The sequence below is a fragment of the Malania oleifera genome, chromosome 1 (assembly GCF_029873635.1).
Source record: "Malania oleifera isolate guangnan ecotype guangnan chromosome 1, ASM2987363v1, whole genome shotgun sequence".
Classification (NCBI taxonomy): domain Eukaryota; kingdom Viridiplantae; phylum Streptophyta; class Magnoliopsida; order Santalales; family Ximeniaceae; genus Malania; species Malania oleifera.
In genome coordinates this window covers 53,081,280-53,099,146 of record NC_080417.1, presented here as the reverse complement: position 1 = coordinate 53,099,146, position 17,867 = coordinate 53,081,280, and the positions used below count along the sequence as shown (strand labels likewise).

General features: G+C 36.0%; 3 protein-coding genes across 3 annotated transcripts in view; 1 reads left to right on the top strand and 2 right to left on the bottom strand.

Moving 5' to 3' along the window:
• The window catches only part of LOC131154277 (serine/threonine-protein kinase STY8-like), a 79,564-nt gene extending 71,610 nt beyond the window's left edge, over nucleotides 1-7,954 (top strand). Inside the window, exons 8-16 of the mRNA XM_058106951.1 lie at nucleotides 1,169-1,335; nucleotides 1,409-1,516; nucleotides 2,757-2,830; nucleotides 3,374-3,549; nucleotides 6,006-6,101; nucleotides 6,999-7,079; nucleotides 7,217-7,270; nucleotides 7,347-7,478; nucleotides 7,565-7,954. Coding sequence (XP_057962934.1) covers nucleotides 1,169-1,335; nucleotides 1,409-1,516; nucleotides 2,757-2,830; nucleotides 3,374-3,549; nucleotides 6,006-6,101; nucleotides 6,999-7,079; nucleotides 7,217-7,270; nucleotides 7,347-7,478; nucleotides 7,565-7,645 — 969 coding nt within the window. The 3' untranslated portion in view covers nucleotides 7,646-7,954. The remainder of the gene's footprint in view (nucleotides 1-1,168; nucleotides 1,336-1,408; nucleotides 1,517-2,756; nucleotides 2,831-3,373; nucleotides 3,550-6,005; nucleotides 6,102-6,998; nucleotides 7,080-7,216; nucleotides 7,271-7,346; nucleotides 7,479-7,564) is intronic.
• Nucleotides 7,955-8,421: 467 nt separating this feature from the next.
• On the bottom strand, nucleotides 8,422-11,928 carry LOC131162612 (proline-rich extensin-like protein EPR1). Its single transcript, XM_058119248.1, has one exon. It carries the CDS (start codon nucleotides 11,926-11,928, stop codon nucleotides 8,422-8,424), a length of 3,507 nt encoding a protein of 1,168 aa, XP_057975231.1.
• A 397-nt stretch (nucleotides 11,929-12,325) lies between these two features.
• On the bottom strand, nucleotides 12,326-17,124 carry LOC131162536 (protein IQ-DOMAIN 20). Its single transcript, XM_058119175.1, has 2 exons — nucleotides 16,900-17,124; nucleotides 12,326-12,508 (listed from the first exon to the last, which is right to left on the bottom strand). Exons 1-2 carry the CDS (start codon nucleotides 17,122-17,124, stop codon nucleotides 12,326-12,328), a joined length of 408 nt encoding a protein of 135 aa, XP_057975158.1.
• Between the last annotated feature and the right edge of the window lie 743 nt (nucleotides 17,125-17,867).

The window sequence follows — 17,867 nt, the reverse complement described above, 5'->3', positions numbered from 1 at the left end:
TCTCAGCAGAAGAATTTTTCAATGAGTGAGCAAGAGAACTTAGGAAGAACAAGAGTACTTTCAGCTCCTCAAAACAGATTTTTCAATTCTTAGAATTTTTATTTGTTTTGCAAAACCATGTATTTATAGGCTTTCAAACTTGCAAAAGTTTCCTTAAAGAATTTCCCTATTTATTAGAATATTTAAGGTTCAAACGGCTATAATTTAAAACAATAGAATTTTAAAAATTTGCCCGTTGAACAGTTTTTAAATGTATGACAGCAGTGACCCCGTTTCAGTGTTTTGGCCATAATTTTTTCTGTATAACTCCAAATTAGGTGTTCTTGGTGTCAAAAGAAAGTTAAGAGAAAATCCTACAACTTTCATGTTTACCACTCTTTAAAATAATGAGCGTTTGATAGAGAAAAATTCACCTCAATGCGGCTGTATAAAAACTGACAGCATTTGGGAAAAAACTCTTTTTGGTGCTCTTTATTCCAAAAATGATTCTAACCTTTTTAAAATAATTTTTGACCTTATAAAAATATTATTTAGGTATTTTAAAAAGTATCTAGGTCTAAGAAGTTAACCTAAGAGCTTCAAAATATTTCAAACGATATTTTAAACATTAAAGCACTTACATGAGACTTCTAAAATATTAACATTCTAAGTTCTTGAGTCTTCATGCTTTGTCCTTGGATTGAATCCATCTTTTCTTCAAGCTTCCATATTCTTTAAGCTTTCTTACTTTGCCATTCTTTGGATCTTTTGACTTTAACATGCCTTGGCTTTCAATAACTTATTCATGTCCTCATGTTCTTCAACAAGTAATTCATGTCTTAGCTCATTTAAGCTTCATTTGATCCTTGTGAGCACTTTGACCTTGCTTCCATCATATTTGATCCTTGTGTGCACTTTGACCTTACTTTCACATATATGAACCTTGAAATATCATTACTCACACAAATACATTAAATTTCACTTGTTTGTTAGCATCAAAATAAGATAACAAGATTTTAAGCCTTGTAAGGCCAACAGTGTGCATTCCAATTTTCACAAAAGTCACCTGCTGTAATGTTGGACAGTTTTTAATTGTGCTTCACTTACTGCACTCTTAGTTTTCTCATTCTTTCCTTCATTTTATCATGAACTTGGAATATGAGTATTATATGTTGTAACTTCTCTGCAGGAACAATTTTGGTCGAAACAGCTTCTACCGTCGCATGTGGGTGAGCATAACCACACTGGCTTTCCTGATTATGTAAAAATTCCAACTGATGGAACTGATGTCTGGGAAATTGATGTCAATCAGCTGAAATTTGAAAATAAAGTTGGATCTGGGTCTTATGGTGATCTGTAAGTTGCCCTTTTTGAGCCTGTGTAAGATTGTGTACCTGCTCTTAATTTATCTATCATTTAACTTTTTCAGGTACAGGGGCTCATACTGTAGTCAGGAAGTGGCAATTAAAGTTTTGAGGCCTGACCGCGTCAATGCAGATATGCTTAGAGAATTTTCCCAGGAAGTTTACATTATGAGGTTTTTCTCTCTTTTCTTATTGTAATTTGTTGCTTTATTAGAGAATTTTTTATCCTTGGTTTTGTGTATTATTTTCACTATTAATAAATATTTGTTTTTTCATCTAAAAAAAGCTTCTAGTTTTGAGTGGCATTAGTTAACTTTCTAGAATTTATTCTCAGCCTTTTTTAACATTATATCAATGCATTCTTTCAAAATTGTTTGATCTTGAAAGGAGCATGCTTTTCTGCTTATGGAGTTTGTGCCTTAGAGATTATGTTGCTTGTTCTTGATGGTTGTTCAAAGATGGCATTTTTATTTTCTTTCTTATTTACTATGAATGGGATTTTTGCTGGCAGATTTCTGCCTCGGGGGGGGGTGCACCTATCCTTCTCTTCTCTGTCTTGTCTGTTATATGCCATGATTGGAAATTATTGCATTTTGGAGCATTTCCATGAATCTGCCACATTAAGCTGGCATAGAAAAGCTTAAAGGGCGTATTTATCCTTTGGAAGCAGGAATGTTGCAGCATTCTTTAAAATGCATGCATTTTCTTACCTCCCTACAAATCAGATGCATCCCTCTTTGAAGCCTGGACTTTGTCTAGAGGAAAAAAGAATAGGAAAAGTGAATGGAAGGAAAATAAGATTGGTCAATCTAGGTGTCTTTTATGAGTTGCACATTTCACTGTATAAAGCAAAAAAGAGAAGTGGCATGAGCTCCAGAATAGGTTGTTCACAGCTTCCAAAGTCTTTTAAACCCCTAAATAACATATTATTCCCTCTCTGGAGGAGTCTTGATTAAAGTACAATTGGGATTCTGATAAATTTAGTTTGAGATGCAAGGTTGCTTCTCCATTTTGTGTGTGCAGCTACATGCACCTATGTGCCATCTTTAAAAATAATATAGTCATGCTTGAAGTCCTTTTTTTCCTCTGTATTTACTTTCTTTTCTTTGTAAAACATGTTCTTGTTATTTTTGTTTAGAAAATTACATCTACTCTTGAGCACAATATTTTTCTCGTACTAGATGATGTTATTTTATCATGATGAACATGCATACAGAGGTGGTTCCAGTGCTTTTTCTTAATTTATTGTTCACTCCCCTAATACATGATTCCCTTAGCAGTGTGTCTTGAACTCATGCATCCCTGTATTATGCGTCAGTTTCAGTGAATTGTGTTCGACTTGCTTACATCCTCTTTTTTATTTTTATTTTTCTAAATTCTAGTTCTCATAATGAAATTTCCTTGTCTATGCAGGAAAATCCGGCACAAGAATGTTGTGCAGTTTATAGGTGCATCTACGCTATCTCCGAACTTATTCATTGTAACAGGTAATCCCTGTTAATTTTATGTTTATGATGCAAAGTACTTGTCATACCTTTTTTAACCTTGAGATCAAGAACAGTTCTTTGACTTACGGAGTTTTTCAATATTGTATGGGGTGCATGCTCACATTTGTGTCATGCTTCCACTGCATTTCTTTTTTTTTTGCTGAGTTGCCACATGAATGACTTATTTATCAATCTGTTACTAGAGCAAAACAATTCTGTTTATGGAGTAACTAATTGAATTAGCCCAAAAAATGCTGTCTAGGATTTATGATATCCACTCTTCAACAAGAAAATGAGTTGGCCTTATTCCCAACAATTGGAGTCTGCTACAGGAATCCTTCTTCCCAGTTCAGCTTTATTCAAGTCTATCCTATCTGTTTTATTGAACTTCATCAAATCTTATTGTGATGCATGTCATGTGTTGCAAATTTATCAGTTCTGCAAATGTCTTGGTCCCTTAGAACTTAGAAGCTAATTATGCATTCTCGTTACCAAGAAAACTGATTGCTTCACTTTGTAATGGCTATTTTCCTATTTTACCAGAGTTCATGTCTAGAGGAAGTGTGTATGACTTTCTGCATAAACAAAGGGGCTCGTTTAAGCTTCCATCTCTACTCAAAGTAGCAATTGATGTTTCCAAAGGGATGAATTATCTGCACCAAAATAATATAATCCACAGGGACCTGAAGACTGCCAATCTTCTAATGGATGAAAACAAAGTAAGAGAGTTTCATATTCTTGTATTTGACTGGTTCTCACTGTTTCCTGCTCTTCCTTTATGTTAATGCATACATGGATTTAGAAAGTTTTCTGGTTCAGTTTCTTAATTTCTTTTAGTTCTGAAGCTGAAACTGTTCTAACTTATCACTTATTAATCTTCATTTAATATATATATATATATATATATATATATATATATATATACTGGTAAAAGTAAGCAACTTATGTTGACAATGAGGGATTAAAGGCAAACTGCCTTACATAGAGTATATCTTGTTGCAAAAACATCACAAAGTTACTAACTACATTCAGCTGAAACTGAGTTTAACATCCATTGATATCTGCTACATGATAAGATTCTGATTTGGAGCCACACCTGTATAGATGAAGTCATTTCTCATTCCAAATGTAGTATATTGTTGTAGACTTATCAACACTGTCATTTTACCTCTTTTGGATCTGCTAGAGATTTTAGCCAAGCCAGATTTGTATTCCAGTCATCTACAGCTCCTGAAATGCACCATTCATTATTTGCCTTTGAATAAATTTGACTAGTGCAAAGGGAAAAAAAAAAAAAACGGGTGGTTTCTAGATTCAGTTCCAGCTTTGCAGGCGGCCTGCATACATTGATATTAATCATTTTCCATGCAGCTAGTTTCTCTGATGTTGAAAGCCTGTCAAGTGTAACCATCCAACATATGAAGCTATGCCTTGGAACATTATATATTGCCTAAATCACAGGAGCCCAATCAACACTGTTTTTCTTGTCTCTGATAGCATTATAAGCAGAAGCAGAGAACTTTCCACTTTTTGATAATCCCCATTTAGCAGAATCTTCAACAGATGAATTTGGAGAGAAATTAATATGGTTTATCATATCTTGCACATTTCTGGATAAAACCTTCACTTAAAGAAATCATTTTTTTTTCTAGGAAAATCTCTCCCTCCCTCCCATGATTAGAAAAGCTGTGAAAATTCTGTCTATCTCATTTTTTGTGGTTTTTACATATCCATGGATCCTTCTAATGGAAAATAAATCAGTTGTTTTTGTGGATTGGTTTATTTTTACTATTGCAGGATTAAAGGTAAACTTCAATTGATGCAGCCAAAAATATGTAATGAACAGAAAAGCAAAGAACTTAGGTTCAAAGCTTCAATTGTCTGTTCCAAGTTTGCTGGAGTATTTGTTGGTCTTGCAGTCACTCAACTTTGTATCATAAGTTTTTGAGGATGATCCTAAATTTATAGACTTTATCATCTCCAAATTGAAACCCACGATATGACTGAATAAAAAAATTTTGGTTTTTGCTGAAATATTCTACCTAGCAAACCAGTACAATTTATTTTTGTTCATTAAGAAGCAGATATCAAACAATCATTTAAAAAATGAAATTTTATTTGGCAAGAGTTTTCTTTAGATGAGTGAGTTTGTACATTTAAGGCATTCTGTCGCTATGATAAACCTTTTTTCCCTACTAATATTTGTTTAGATTGATTAGGTATCAGGAGCCACTTTTTTGAAGCAGTGTATCTAATCTATGATTATGGTTATAATTATGAGTGATGTTGATTCCAATTCCCTTATATCCGCACTAAGGATTGCATATTGAAAGGCTATTCCAAGAAAAGAGAGGCCTCTGGCATGGTTATACCCTGTCAAATTTAATTTGAGCCCCCTGATTACTTATCAGCATACCAATATGCTGACTTTGCATCCATCATTTCTGTTGCTGTCTTGGATCCTAAATAAACTAACGGCTCGTTTGGTTAAACATAATAGCTATTCATTGGACTAAGAATATAGTTTAAATTTTGGGAATCAAGGGAATAGTTATTACTTTTATATTCCTAATTATTTCATCAACATGTAATAAGAACGGAATAAACAACCCCATAATGAAATTTGGGAATAACTATTCCTTGTCTATTCCATATTATGGACTCAAGATGTTTCACATTGTTATTTGCTTTATAGTAATAACGTAATTTCTTGTATAATTGATTGTAACTAACCTACTAAAACTAATCTATTCCTGGAAATAAGCATTCCGCAATCCAAACATAACCTAAAATATCATTGGCTAATGTTGGTCGGTTGGTCTTTCCAAGCAAGGGCTTGGGTAAGGTGAGTTAGATATACAATTTTGGCATCAATAATCTTTCACGAATTTGCTGCTCTCATGAATCATGATTCAACATTTGTGCTTGAACTTGGTCGCCCAAGAGTTTAAGCGCTACACCAAAACTGCTCCTAATGAAGTTTCAAATTTGCAAATTTTGTATTGTTGACAAGCTACTATCTTTCTAGTGTATGGGTATGACAGTAGGTTGAGGCTGATCGAATATAGTATTTGTTGATGATACAGCTTGTTTTCCTGTCTAAAACTAAGTTGAATATTTAGAACTTCTTACTCAATACCTCAATTTTCCTAAGAATCCTGTACTTCATTGACAGGTTGTTAAGGTTGCTGATTTTGGAGTTGCTAGAGTACAGGCTGAATCTGGAGTTATGACTGCAGAAACTGGGACATACCGTTGGATGGCTCCTGAGGTATGCAAAAGTAACTTTTTGAAGATGTTCCATTGACCTTATGTTATTGGTTTCAACTAATTATGCATCATTGACTTCTAAAATTATATATTTTCTATTTTTCTTTTGTGGAGATGTTAAGCTCCAAGCGTGAGTGCTACATTTGAACATTTTTCATGGAATCCTCTTTGCAAAACAAGGTTGCCATTCCTATTCTGCTTTGATTACCTTGATAACTTTTTTAGTTCAATGATATCTAAACTGCCCGGCATCAACATTTGTCTTTGGGTGTGTACGCACGCGTGTGATATGTATTTGGGTTGTGGGCTTGCTTAGGGTTGCGACCTGGAATTGTTTTAGTTATCCATTTGATGTTGTTTAGTTTAATTGTCTGATTTGGAGGTTGCGAACTGTTTAATCAGGGCAAAGATGTTGCTTACATGAACTGCATATAATGTCTGTATCATGCACAAATGGAGCATTCAATTGGCGGCCCTTTGGATCTCATGTAGCAGTCATCAGGCATATTATGTTAATTATTTAATCTAGTTCTTTGTTTCACTGCTGATTTAAACAGATTGATTTGGCCTGATAGCTGCTGTTCAGTTTATCTCATTCTTATAACATTATCAACTTATTATTAATCTCAATTTTTGTACATCATTTTTCTGATTGGTGTATATCTCTTTATCTTTTTATTTTCTGCATGTCATTCTTATTAAGATTCTGTCCCTCGAGTATGATTTGTCATTTTTCATCTATTTCAGCTAAGACTATATCTTGGTGAATAGTATCTTTCCATGACTATCAAAATGTCGGGCATAATCATATGCCTACACCTATACTCATTTTGCAAAGAGGAATGTGTGTAAAAGTTGGATCATTGGATTTTCTAATGGTAGTTTTTATGCATTCAAGGTCATTGAACACAGACCATACGATCACAAGGCTGATGTTTTCAGTTTTGGAATAGTATTGTGGGAGCTTCTAACTGGAGAAGTAAGCTTTCTTGCATTTTCCTGTAGCAAAAATATTTGTTTTCCTTGCCTTCCCATTGATCTGTAATTTGTGTGTTACTTCTTTATAGCATAAATTTCATTACTAACCATCTCGATATTGTATGACTGAGATGCCAGCTCCCATATGCGTTGTTAACCCCATTACAAGCAGCGGTTGGTGTGGTTCAAAAGGTATAGGTTCATTCTACTTGAACATTAAAAGTAATGCTATTAACTGGCAATTCACTCCATTTGACATGGCTTTTAGGGTTTACGGCCTATGGTTCCAAAGCGAACACAGCCAAAGCTTGCAGAACTACTTGGGAGATGCTGGCAGCATGAACCAACTCGAAGACCCAACTTCTCAGAAATTATAGAAATCCTGCAGCAAATAGCTGAGGTATTTGCATATACCCTTTACTAAATTTGACCCCAACCCGAACAATTTTGTGAAGCCGGATATTGATTTCCCAGTTGTTAAAACAGATTGAGGGAGAGGATCACCATAAGGATAGATCACCCGGAAGATTATTTTCAGCTTTCAGAAGGGGTCATCCTGGAATTTAGGGTAAGGAGTTCTGTATGTATGATCCTCTGATCTTCTGGGCAATTTCTGATCATGCATTTTATTGCATTGTACAAAATTTTGAGGCCCCCCCCAGTCCTTATGATCTGAATGTGTGATTTCCCAAGAAGCAGAGTGGCCACTGCTATTTTTTTTTTCCCATATCTTTTTTTTCCCTGCTCTCTGGCTGGACTGTTTGCCCCCACATGACCTGGATTCTGATGGATTGGAATTAAAAACTGCTGCATTTTGGTGCAGGATTCCTGTAGCCCTTGCATATGTTAATCAGTTATCTTTCTTCCTTTCCTTTTTAATATTTTGTGGTGCACACATTTCCTTTTATTTTTATTTTTTGAAAATGTTAATTGGCCTGGAAGTATAGATAGTTTGTATTAATGGTGAAAATTATACTACAACCATTGTGGTGAAGGAAAAACCAAATGCTTGTGTTTTTGGTATACAACACATTAATCTCCTGTTCAAGCACTGCATGCATATGAAGTGGGAGCATGTATATATGGAAGTGGTATAATGTGGATATATGAAAACTAAATTTTATTAATTATAGAATAAGAAAGCTAAATTTTATTTACTATAGAATCAACGAACAAATATGGGAACATTCTCAATCTAAAATAAATTTCCCTGAAAAAAAAAAAGAAACAAAAACATGCACCTAATGATGTAGGACGCTGATCCCGATCAACTAACTAAAACGTACTGGAAAAAAAAAAAAACAAATCATACTAGCAGCAGATTATGCAAGTAGGGATTATAATTAATTATTTTCACAATGTCGCCTGATATCAAGAGGGAAGATTGGGTTGATGTTGGGAACAAATGGATTTGCCAAGCAGTAAACTTGCATCCATCTAATGGCCGTACAGCAGGCTCTTCCAAAATTATAGTCTGGATCCGCAAATGCGATTGCAATTTCCCACCCGCATTGGGCCATGGTATAAATGGCAGAATTGCATTTCTGCATGTGTTCCAAGGAAGGTGGCATGTATCCATTCCCTGTTTGTGGCGGATTATACCTTGATTGTGGTGGGTAATACCCTGCTTGTGGCGGGTAATATCTTGGCTGCCATTGAGTTGGTGGTGGCCATGGGTACCTTGGCTGAGGCGGTCGTTGACAAGGCCGTGGCTCTTGAGGGCATTGGTACTCTGGTGTACATGGAGGTGGTTCTGGGCACCTACAATTTGGTGCTTCTGAGGTTGGTGGTGGCTCTACTACTGCCGGTGGTGGCTCTACTGCCTCCGATGGTGGTTCCACTGTGGTAGCTGGTGGCTCTTGAGGGATGTTAGGGCTTTTGGAAGGGGGTGGGGCAGGATTTGGCATTGGCTGGGTTGGTGGTGAGGGCATTGGGGCCTCTTGAGTTGGTGGCTGAGCAGCAGGGCTATTGGCAGGTGGTGATTTTGGTTTTGGTGTCTGCTGATCAGTTGGTGGAGAAGGGGGTGGTGGCTGAGTGGCAAAGCTATTATTGGGAGGCGGTGCTGCAGGATTTGGTTTTTGCTGAATTGGTGGTAAAGGCGAAGGAGGTGGTGTCGGCTGTGGCTGATCAACAGGGCTATTGGCAGGTGGTGGTATAGGTTTTGGTATCTGCTGAGTTGGTGGTGAGGGTGAAGGAGGTGGTGTCAATGGCTGATCAGTAGGGCTATTTGCAGGAGGCGGTGTAGGCTTTGGTGTCTGCTGAGTTGGTGGTGAAGGCGAAGGAGTTGGTGTCAGTGGCTGATCAACAGGGCTATTGGCAGGTGGTGGTTTCAGTTTTGGTGTCTGCTCTGTTGGTGGTGAAGGGGTCGGTCCCTCCTGACTTGGTGGCTGAGCAAGATAGCCATTATTGGGAGGTGGTGGAGGAGGTGGTGTTGGCTGTGGCTGATCAACAGGGCTATTGGCAGGTGGTGGTGTAGGTTTTGGTATCTGCTGAGTTGGTGGTGAAGGCGAAGGAGGTGGTGTCAATGGCTGTTCAATAGGGCTATTGGCAGGCGGTGTAGGCTTTGGTGTCTGCTGAGTTGGTGGTGAAGGCGAAGGAGGTGGTGTCAATGGCTGTTCAATAGGGCTATTGGCAGGCGGTGTAAGCTTTGGTGTCTGCTGAGTTGGTGGAGAAGGTGAAGGAGGTGGTGTCAATGGCTGATCAATAGGGCTATTGGCAGGAGGTGGTGTAGGCTTTGGTGTCTGCTGAGTTGGAGGTGAAGGCGAAGGAGGTGGTGTCAGTGGGTGATCAACAGGGCTATTGGCAGGTGGTGGTTTCAGTTTTGGTGTCTGCTCTGTTGGTGGTGAAGGGGTCGGTTCCTCCTGCCTTGGTGGCTGAGCAACATAGCCATTATTGGGAGGTGGCGATGTAGGATTTTGGATCTGCTGAGTTGGTGGGGAAGGCGAAGGAGAAGGTGTCGGTGCCTCTTGACTTGGGGGTTGAACTGGGCTTTTCTTAGGTGCTGGTGGAGAAATTGGTGTCTGTAGTTGAGGTGGTGTTGGTGGTGGTGTAAGACTTGGTATCTGTTTAGTTGGTGGTGAAGGCAAAGGCAAAGGCGAAGGTGTTGGTGCCTCTTGAGTTGGTGGCTGAACTGGGCTTGGTGGTGTAGTATTATTTGGTGTTTGTTGTTTAGCAGGTGGTGCTGGCGGCAAACCTGCTTGTGTTGGTGGCTGAACTGGGCTTTTCTGGGGCGGCGGTGTAGTATTATTTGGTGTTTGTTGTTGAGCAGGTGGTGCTGGCGGAGAAACTGCTTGGGTTGGTGGCTGAACTGGGCTTTTCTGAGGCGGTGTAGTATTATTTGGCATTTGTTGTTGAGCAGGCGGTGCTGGCGGCGAAACTGCTTGGTTTGGTGGCCGCACAGGGCTTTTCTGGGGTGGCGGTGTGGTATTATTTGGCGTTTGTTGTTGAGCAGGCGGTGCTGGCGGTGAAACTGCTTGGCTTGGTGGCTGAACTGGGCTTTTCTGGGGCGGTGGTGTGGTATTATTTGGCGTTTGTTGTTGGGGAGGCGGTGCTGGTGGCGAAACTGCTTGGCTTGGTGGCTGAACTGGGCTTTTCTGGGGCGGCGGTGTGGTATTATTTGGCGTTTGTTGTTGGGCAGGCGGTGCTGGTGGCAGAACTGATTGAGTTGGTGGCGGAACTGGGCTTTTCTGGGGCGGTGGTGTAGAATTATTTGGTGCTTGGTGTTGAGGAGGCGGTGCTGGCGGCAAAACTGATTGAGTTGGTGGCTGAACTGGGCTTTTCTGGGGTGGTGGTGTAGAATTATTTGGTGTTTGGTGTTGAAGAGGTGGTGCTGGTGGTGAAACTGATTGAGTTGGTGGCTGAACTGGGCTTTTCTGGGGCGGTGGTGTGGTATTATTTGGCGTTTGTTGTTGAGGAGGCAGTGCTGGCGGAGAAACTGCTTGGCTTGGTGGCTGAACTGGGCTTTTCTGGGGTGGCGGTGTGGTATTATTTGGCGTTTGGTGTTGAGGCGGTGCTGGCGGAGAAACTGATTGGGTTGGTGGCTGAACTGGGCTTTTTTGGGGCGGTGGTGTGGTATTATTTGGCGTTTGTTGTTGAGGCAGTGCTGGTGGCGAAACTGCTTGGCTTGGTGGCTGAACTGGGCTTTTCTGGGGCGGCGGTGTGGTATTATTTGGCATTTGTTGTTGAGCAGGCGGTGCTGGCGGCGAAACTGATTGGCTTGGTGGCTGAACTGGGCTTTTCTGGGGCGGTGGTGTGGTATTATTTGGCATTTGTTGTTGAGGAGGCGGTGCTGGCGGCGAAACTGCTTGGCTTGGTGGCTGAACTGGGCTTTTCTGGGGCGGCGGTGTAGAATTATTTGGTGTTTGGTGTTGAGGAGGCGGTGCTGACGGTGAAACTGATTGAGTTGGTGGCTGAACTGGGCTTTTCTGAGGCGGTGGTGTGGAATTATTTGGTGTTTGGTGTTGAGGAGGCGGTGGTGGTGGTGAAACTGCTCGAGGTGGTGGCTGAACCGGGCTCGTATTGTTTTCAGAAGGGGGTGGCGTATTATGAGAGGAGGGTGGAACGGTGGGTTTGTTTGTTGGTGAGGGAATAGGAGTAGCAATTTGAGGAGGAGATGGTGGTGGACTGGGTTGGTGTGGTGGGTTTATAGGACCACGACCAGGTGGGGGTTCACAGATGCATCGACAAGAACAAACCAATTCATTCCCATATTCATACCACCTTCTATCAGCTTGGCAGCCTGGTGGACATTCGCAATCGCAATCAACCACAACATCCGCCAAGCCATGATTCACCAAAGCCCCAAAACACCATGCCAGCAGCAAAACTCTCATCATATTTTTCACTCTCATTCTCAATGTATATTTTGCGTAGATGCAAGCTGAGCTTTATTGCTTCAAATCTTTCTATATATATATATATATAGAGGAAGGGTTAATTAGAGATTAGTTAGAGAGGAGAAAAAGAAGGTGCGTACGTGAAGGCAGATACGGGAGAGATACAATGTCATCTTTATCTCAACCAATTCAAACTCTGACGAATCATGTGCTTACGTATACAACTATCATTTCAATCTTAATTTACCAGTTTATTTTGAATGGTGCATAAATGCATTTTGCTCAGCCTTACTTTATTTTGAACGGAGCATTTCAGTATGTTCTTTGATCAGTTCCGAGGGCTGCGGATAAATGTACATATAAGAAGATTAATTAATCAATTAATATTAATTAATTGATTAATATTAATTGATTAATTAATTAAAGAGGGGTGGGGGGAGAATTGTAGGAGCTGCCTGGCTCGAACCCTGAGTTGGAGACGGAGGAGGGCATGCATGGAATGCAGGGCAATACGAGACTGCCTCCTCACGCACACTCCTCGAACCAATGCCTGCAGCTTCACTAGGCTTTTTAATGCTCCCAACGCCCGCCTTGCCTACATATTATTCATTCATTCTCATTCATCAATTTCATATTTGTTTATTTATTTATTTAATCAACTAACATATTTGGACAGCTTCTGAGTACAAACATTGTAAATTAGATACACTGCTTTTAAAAAATATTTAAAAAAACATTAACATTTACTTTCGAAATTTGAAAAAAAAAAAAAAAAAATCAAACTTAAATTAAGAATCGGAATCCGGCGTGGATGCAGCAGGCTGGTAGATCAAGATAAATTTGAATTCAAAATTTAAGCGAAAAAATAACACCCAGGTAAAGCAATAATAACGGAACTTCAAGAATTCAATTAATTTGAATCAGAAAAAGTTGAATGCTGACGTAAGTCAGAAGTTAATAAAATTTATAAAAAATATATATATATATACTTTTGATCCTCCTTATAGTTTCTGTGCAAGCTGATCAACAAAGATCTATTATTTCACATCTACATCTTTATCATAGTATTTAATATTAGGCTATTTAAAAAGAGAACGAGTTGATCCATTTATGAGTATCAATTCGTACCTACGTAGTACCATAGTACTAATTAATCACGGAATGACAAGTACCATTATTTTTATTAAAAAAAATAAGTCTATATTTCTATGAGAGAATGTAGTAGAAAAGAACTTGAAAAAACAATCTATAAAGTCATTAGAATTATGAAAACTTAAAGAAAAATAAATAAAAATAATTTTTCCTTATTCATTTATCTCTCTCTCTCTCTCTCTCTCTCTCTCTCTCTCTCTCTCTATATATATATATATATATATATATTTGTAAATACTGGGAGAAAATAAGCTTTTAATGTTATGCTACTCATGTAGTAAAAGTGACTTTAATCTTTAGATGGGTGATATATAAAACCATTTCATGACATTTTGTGTACATTGAAGACGATTCGAAGTTCATTTAGATTTTTGTTCTTACCATCTACTTTTAAAACAAAAAATCTCAATCCTATATATGATATTCCTCATAATTATTCCCATTTAATACACTCAAGAAAAATGACTATCATACTATATACACGAACAAATATATACACACAAAGACACTAACTAACTAGTCAATCATTTTAATTTGCATGGATTGCACAGGAGTGATTGAGTGGAAGGAATATTAAATACAGTAGAGGTTATTGTGTTCAAAATATGAGGTCAAAAACCAAAATTTTGAGAAGTATTTAGGCTAAATGATCCGTATATAGTATGTGTGAACATCTATTATCACAAGATTCTATAGTATATAGTATTACCAACAACATTAAATTAACTAAAAGTACATTTATGAATTGTGGGTGTGTGCAGATATAATATAGATCTTTATAGTGCAGTTGTATAAGTAATGGAATTAGTGGTTTTTTAAAAAATATTCTCAGATAAAATTTAATTTATTATTCGAAGATATACTAATTTTATTCTTAATGTTTGTCTTTTACAACTCAAATTACTGATCATCTATATGATATTATAAAATTTAAATTACAATAATTTTAAAGAGACAATTTAAAGGTTCATTTATTATGTAGTTTTTAATAATATATTTTCTTTATTTTAAAATTTTATCATACTATTATTTTATTGGCTAAATATAAATTCGCTTTCATTCTTTAAACTCAATAGGCTTGCAAAATGCAATTTTATTTTATTTTGATTAAATTATTTTTTAAAAATATTTTTAATATTTTAAAGATGAGAATATTTGTGTTCAATTTACAATATTTATACTTTTTTATGTGGTGCAGATATAAATATATATATTGGTAAGAGATATTAAAGAATTGTTTAAATTACAGAATATTAAAACTGCAATAGTTAATTGGCACACAAGAAGATTTAGGTAGAATTTATTTATTTATTTTAAATTATGGTGTCCGAAGCCCTGTGACACTTCAATGATTTTTACTATGCAATTTTTATATGTGTTCATTTATATTTATACTAGCAAAAATCCCATGGTATGGATAGGGTATGATCTCAAAAATAGCTATTAAATAAAATTATTAAATTATAATATTACAAATAATGCAAATATAAATTTTGTATTTTAAATCACAAAATTTAACTATGTAATTAGATATAAGTCAAAAAAAATTATAATATTGTATATATTTTAAACATTTTTCTTAATCTCAAATTTGGTAGAAACCTTAAATGGGTGTTTGGTTTGCAACATCTTTTAAGATTTTCCGAAATATGATGTCATAACATCTCATTCATCTCATTTCCATATTTGTTTGAGTGCGGCGATCTGATGTAACAGGCATGTTTATATTCTTGAAAATGAAAGAATTCCAATGAAACATGCCCACCTATATGCATGGGTAAGTTTTATGAGAATTTCATTTCCATGATAATCTTACTTCTTTTTTCTTTTTTTTCACCTAATTGCTCTCACTATTTTGACTTTTGCACAATAATGCCTCTGCAATATTTATATATAATCTCATTCTATCATTATGTTTAAAATAATAAATTATTAATAAAATAAGAGAAATTTTTAATTAGAAAAAAAATGAATATAAAATAATAATTAAAGATATAAACTATTTTTAAAATGGATATTAAAAGTGTAAATATTTGTGGAAATTAATATTTTAATTGAAATTTGCAATTTATTAAATAAATGCAATATTATTATTGTCTTATAAAAATTTAATATAATTATTAGTATTCAAACACTATTACCCTCAATTGTCTGGTTAATCAACTATTAAGTTTTAAATCTTTTAGATTTATACTTGCTGAAAATTTAGGATATTGATTTAATTGAATATGTGTTTTTGGTAGGTTTTGGGTTGAAGAATATAGTTGTTCTTGACATATTGGCTACGTACATATCAATGATATAATGATCATTTTATTAAAATACCTACCAGAATTCACATGTTAAATTAAACAAACATGGAGATGAGAATCTTGTATACATTCTTAAAAAATTTTACATGTAAACCAAATTAAAATATTTGTATGAGTCAAACATTTTATTTTCAGGAATGACACTCCTAAAAGTGTTATTCCATGGGAACACTTTTGACACCATGGACCAAACGGTCCCTAAGTGTTGAGTTATTTATTCAAAAATATTTCTAAAAGTTTGTAATTAACCAATAAATTTATAGTTTAATAAGTTTATTAAAATTTTAAACTCTCATAAATAAAATTATCAATCTTTTGAAATTTTAATTTAAATTTTGTGACAACTAATATTAACAATTGGATATCTCAAAGGTTCCTATAACTATTAATCTTATTTGAATTAAAATTTATTACCATTGGTGGTTACAAAATTTATTAATTTGATAATTAATATTTATTTGCAAAAAACATTATTTTAAATATTCTTAATAGCAAAAGAAATTAAAATTATAGGGGACTAACTAAAAATATTAATTCAATTATTCATTTACTGATAGTGGTTATAAAAAATTATTTGTTTAGTTAGTGTTACATTATAAATTCAATTACTAATAGCAGTTAAGAAAAATAAATTACAAACTTAAATAACTTACAAAATAAATTATATCAATTATTAATAATTACTATAAATATTAATTCAATTATTTATAACAAAAAGCATTTCTTTAAAGATGAACATATCTTCATGCGTTTTCCCAGCAATTTAACAATAAGAGTCTTATATATGCCAAGCATCCTGAATTCCCTGCCTGCTTTTCATCTACAAGTCTATATTTTGAAAGTTAAATAAGAGTCATCCTCATCGAAGATTTCTTCTCATGTAGGAACATACTCTAAATTATCTTGACACATACCGCTCCCAAGATTTGAACCCATAATTTTTGTAGACCAATTACATTGTTCTATTCATATAGTTAGTATATATAAATTAGAAAAAGATGATGTTCATATTGCATAATACTCATGATGAAATAGTTTTAATTGATGTGATTCACACGTTGATATACATAATTCACAATTATAACAAACACATAAATCATACTTATATATACAGACTATTAACTAAGTCAATAACATAAGTAATGATGATAATTTTCAATCATTTTTTTCTTTCATAATTTATTAACATAATATAATTTTTAACATAATAATTTTAATTTTCTATTATAGGAACTATATCTGTAAATTGTTTTCGTATTTTCAGTTTCCCATTCCTCCGAAAAACTGGTTTTAGGTTGTGGAGCTTACACACTGTGTATGTCCACGCATGAATTTATACATAGAAAGCTTATCTACAATATTAATTTATAATCACTTAGTTAACTCGTGACAGTTAATATATATATATATAGCAGCCCATCTGGTAAAAGAAATTAGTAGTCTTCAAGTTAATCAAATAAAAGGAAAGTAAAATATATATATAAGTGATGATGGATATCAGCAGCTGGTAGAAGGAACGTACAAGATGTCCCCTGAAAATTGCTTGGATCTTGGTGGCGGCAATGTCTTCTTTGGAGAAGTGTTTGATCTTCTGATCATCAATATTGTTATTTGTTGGGGATGAAGATGACGATGAAGAAGAAGCACGGAGAACAGCGATGCTTTCAGGAGAAGGTGATGATGATGATCTCGCGAGGAGGAATTTTCTTCTTACCATTGCAAACCATTTCCTGGATGATATTCCCATTATGTGGTTTAGTTGAAAAAATGTCCTTCTTCCCCTTCTGTCTCTCTCTCTCTCTCTCTATAAATTTGTAGCATGAATGTCGCGTAAAGGCAGAGCATGATCCATGTGTGCAGCATGTTAATTTAGAGAGAGAGAGAGAGTTTTCTTTCTCTCTCTGTTTTATTTTTTGGGGATGGATTGGTAGGAGGACTAGTCTATATTGATGAGAACGTGAAGGGGTGAACATTGTTGGATGCGCAGCACGCACCGGCCGGCCACCACCTACAACTCTGCAAGCGGTGTGCGTTTCAAGCATTTAATATTCCAATGTCGTACGCTAAATATTAAGCTAACTCAAGAAGTAGGCCCCCAGCATACAGCACAAGCAGCAACCCTCTCTCTCTCTCTCTCCCCCGGCCCCCTTCTTCACCGCTACCAGGTCCACCACGAAGAAAGCTCCATCATGACTTTTCTCTCTCTAATTGCTAATTCTCAGGCAGCAATTATTTTTGTTTATCACAGGATTGAGTATACATGGAGCATCTTGCTCCTCCTGCACATTGAAACCCAAGCCTCGCATTTCAAAGCTTGAAATCAGTATACTAATAAGAGTTCGTATTTGGTTATCATAATTAGAGTTTGTGGACTTGTGCGTACATGCTTTAATTTGAACAAGAGAGCCGCTGCAAGAATTTTTCCTTTTCCTTTTTCTTTTCCTAGTGACAATACTAATACCGTCCACACCCGTAAAATTTTTGTTGGCA

What these genes read in the sequence shown, in the direction of transcription:
- LOC131162536 (XM_058119175.1), bottom strand. Translation starts at nt 17,124, where the DNA reads ATGGGAATATCATCCAGGAAATGGTTTGCAATGGTAAGAAGAAAATTC. An exon ending in CAATTTTCAGGGGACATCTT is followed by an intron (nt 12,509 to 16,899) that starts GTACGTTCCTTC and finishes AATAATATGTAG; the next exon opens with GCAAGGCGGGCGTTGGGAGC.
- LOC131162612 (XM_058119248.1), bottom strand. Translation starts at nt 11,928, where the DNA reads ATGAGAGTGAAAAATATGATGAGAGTTTTGCTGCTGGCATGGTGTTTT.